General features: G+C 37.9%; 1 protein-coding gene across 1 annotated transcript; it reads right to left on the reverse strand.

Annotated features, from left to right (window-relative positions):
- Nucleotides 1,251-1,955, reverse strand: LOC108663034. The gene has a single exon (XM_018125521.1). It carries the CDS (start codon nt 1,953-1,955, stop codon nt 1,251-1,253), a length of 705 nt encoding a protein of 234 aa, XP_017981010.1.

Consider the following 3,443-nt stretch of genomic DNA (forward strand, 5'->3'; position numbering starts at 1 on the left):
AAAACTAAAGTTTTTGATGAAACGTCGATAAAAAAAGGTCAATCCATGAAAGCTTCGAACATCATGAAGTGACTTCGGAATTGGCCAATTGACAATAGCATCAACTTTGCTTTGGTCCACTTCAATCCCTTGTTTTGAAACAACATATCCCAGGAAAATAACTTTGTTGGTCATAAATTCACACTTCTTTAAGTTAGCAAAAAGCTTTTGCTCTTGAAGTACTTCAAATATCTGTCCTACATGTTCCAGATGTTCTTTCTGACTTTTACTATACACCAAAATATCATCAAAATAAACCACAACAAACTTCCTAATGAAAGGACGGAATACTTGGTTCATTAGGCGCATAAAGGTGCTGGGTGCATTAGAGAGGCCAAAAGGCATAACTGTCCATTCATATAGCCCATCACGAGTTTTGAATGCAGTTTTCCATTCATCTCCAGGTCGCATTTGAATTTGGTGATAACCACTACGTAGATCGATCTTGGAAAAGATAATAGCACCATGTAATTGATCCAACAAATCATCAAGTCTAGGAATGGAGAAACGATACTTGATGGTGATTTTGTTCACGGCATGACTATGAATGGACATACGCCATGTTCCATCTTTTTTTGGAACTAATAAAGCAGGAACAGCACAAGGGCTAACGCTTTCTCTTACCAGGCCTTTTTCCAAAAGTTGTTTGAGTTGATGTTGTAACTTCTTATGCTCTTGCGGACTCATGCGATAAGCAGGCTTGTTTGGAATTATAGAACCAGGGATGCAATCAATGGCATGCTGAATAACTCGCATTGGTGGCAGTCCATGGGGTATCTCTTCAGGTACAACATCACAAAATAAATTCACACTTCTTTAAGTTAGCAAAAAGCTTTTGCTCTCGAAGTACTTCAAATATCTGTCGTACATGTTCCAGATGTTCTTTCTGACTTTTACTATACACCAAAATATCATCACAATAAAACACAATAAACTTCCTAATAAAAGGACGGAATACTTGGTTCATTAGGCGCATAAAGGTGCTGGGTGCATTAGAGAGGCCAAAAGGCATAACTGTCCATTCATATAGCCCATCACGAGTTTTGAATGCAGTTTTCCATTCATCTCCAGGTCACATTCGAATTTGGTGATAACCACTACGCAGATCGATCTTGGAAAAGATAATAGCACCATGTAATTGATCCAACAAATCATCAAGTCTAGGAATGGGAAAACGAAACTTGATGGTGATTTTGTTCACGGCACGACTATCAATGCACATACGCCATGTTGCGTTTTTTTTGAACTAATAAAGTAGGAACAGCACAAGGGCTAACGCTTTCTCTTACCAGGCCTTTTTCTAAAAGTTGTTTGAGTTGATGTTGTAACTTCTTATGCTCTTGCAGACTCATGCGATAAGCAGGCTTGTTTGGAATTATAGAACCAGGGATGAAATCAATGGCATGCTGAATATCTCGCATTGGTGGCAGTCCATGGGGTATCTCTTCAAGTACAACATCACAAAGCTCTTCAATTATGGGTTTGACATCTTTGGACAAGGGTGAAGATACTTCATTCTCCTCACAAACTAATAAGAGGTATAAAAGACTTGGCTTACAAAAAGCTTTGTTTAAACCAGACATAGTGATGAGTGCTTTATCTTTCTCTTGTTTCTTTGGGCAATCTTCTAGCTTTAATGGAGTCAACATAATTTTTGCTCCATCCTTAATGAAGGAATAAGTATTTTTGTATCCATCATGGTGAGCTCGACGATCATATTGCCATGGGCGTCCTAACAACAAGTGGCATGCGTCCATTGGAATAACATCACACCAGACTTCGTCTTCATACTTATTTCTAATAGAGAATTGAACACAACAGCGCTTTGTTACCTTAACTTTGTTTCCTTTTCTCAGCCATTGTAACTTGTAAGGATGAGGATGTACTTCAGTTTGAAGTTTCAACTTTTCCACCATGTAGTTGGCAATAACATTTTCACAGCTTCAACTATCAATAATGACATTACAAACCTTCCCTTGGGATGTGCACCTTGTATGGAATATATTATGACAAAGTCAACTTTCATCTTCTATCATCATAGCAGTGTTAAGGTTACGACGTACAACAAGAGCTTCTCCATGGTCAGCAGAGACTTCTTCTATCTCTTCGTTGTTGAATATTTCTAGCTCATCATCTACTTCTTCTAGGCTAGGTTCTTCCATGACTTCTTCTTCAACTAAAGAGATAATTCTTCGATTTGGACAATCAGAAGCAATATGCCCAAATCCTTGGCATTTGAAGCACTTTTTTTTTGACATTAGTAGCACGAGTAGAAGTAGTCTCTTTATGATTTAGAGTTTTGGAAGAGTTTAACTTTGGAGGTGGAATGGTTGCCGAACTCTATCTCCCACGGTTTGAAGTGGAATCTTTCTATCTAGATGAACTCATTGAGTTTTTTTTAATTGTTGTTTCTCAACCTTTAATGCTAATCTGATGACATCATTTAGGTTCCAATACGGTTGTAGTTGAACAACATCTGCAATTCCAACATTAAAACCCCCAAGATAACAAGCTACAGTTTGTTCTTCAAGCTCATGGACATCGCACTTCATGTGAAGTTGCTCAAACTCCATTGTATATTCTTCCACCGTCATTATTTTTTGCCTCAAGTTATGAAATTTGATAAAAATTTATTGTTGATAATGCTCAAGAAGGAACTTATGCTTGAGTTCTCAACGCATCTTATCCCATGTTCTGATCCTGTAGCGGCCTTCTTTTTCTCGTTGTCTTTTGAGATTTTCCCACCAAATAGAAGCGTGTTTCTTCAATTTAATTGCCATAAGCTTCACACGTTTTTCATCAGGAATATCTTTAAGCTCAAAAACTTTTTCTACTGTGTAGAGCCAGTCAAGGAAGTCATCAGGATGAAGTCTTCCTTCAAACTCAGGAATGTCGACTTTGATTCCCAAATCTCTAGCAGTAGTAGTTCTCAAGCGACAAATAGGTACTTTTTCATCAGAGGATGAATTTTGATGAAACGGGTTGGTGTCATTCTCTTCATCACTAGAGTTGCTATTGTTTATTTGAGCATCACGTCTTGCGAGTTGCTCTTGTAATTCTTGAATTTGCTGACGTAGTTTTGCAATCTCAATCTCGTGATCATCTTTTTGACGATTTTGACGTCTTGGCGGCATTTTATTTTATGGTGATGATGTTATGGTGATGTAGAAAAAGAAAAAAAAAGATGATGATATAATTATAAAGCAATAAAATTACCCGTACAGGGAGTATCGAAACTTGACAGCGAATCTGAACTTATGCAGCGAATAATAATCCTCCTACTCTTATACCAAACTGACATCAGGGCGTTGTAAAGGCACCTAGGCGTTATGAAAAACACCAATCGTGGCGAGGTTGAAAACCCCATTAAGGTGAATCACCAATCTTGGCAAGGTTGAAAACCC

The sequence above is a fragment of the Theobroma cacao genome, chromosome 8 (genome assembly GCF_000208745.1).
Source record: "Theobroma cacao cultivar B97-61/B2 chromosome 8, Criollo_cocoa_genome_V2, whole genome shotgun sequence".
NCBI lineage: Eukaryota > Viridiplantae > Streptophyta > Magnoliopsida > Malvales > Malvaceae > Theobroma > Theobroma cacao.

Excerpts from the sequence above, each read along its gene's own strand:
- LOC108663034 (XM_018125521.1), bottom strand. The coding sequence starts at position 1,955 with ATGGTGGAAAAGTTGAAACTTCAAACTGAAGTACATCCTCATCCTTAC.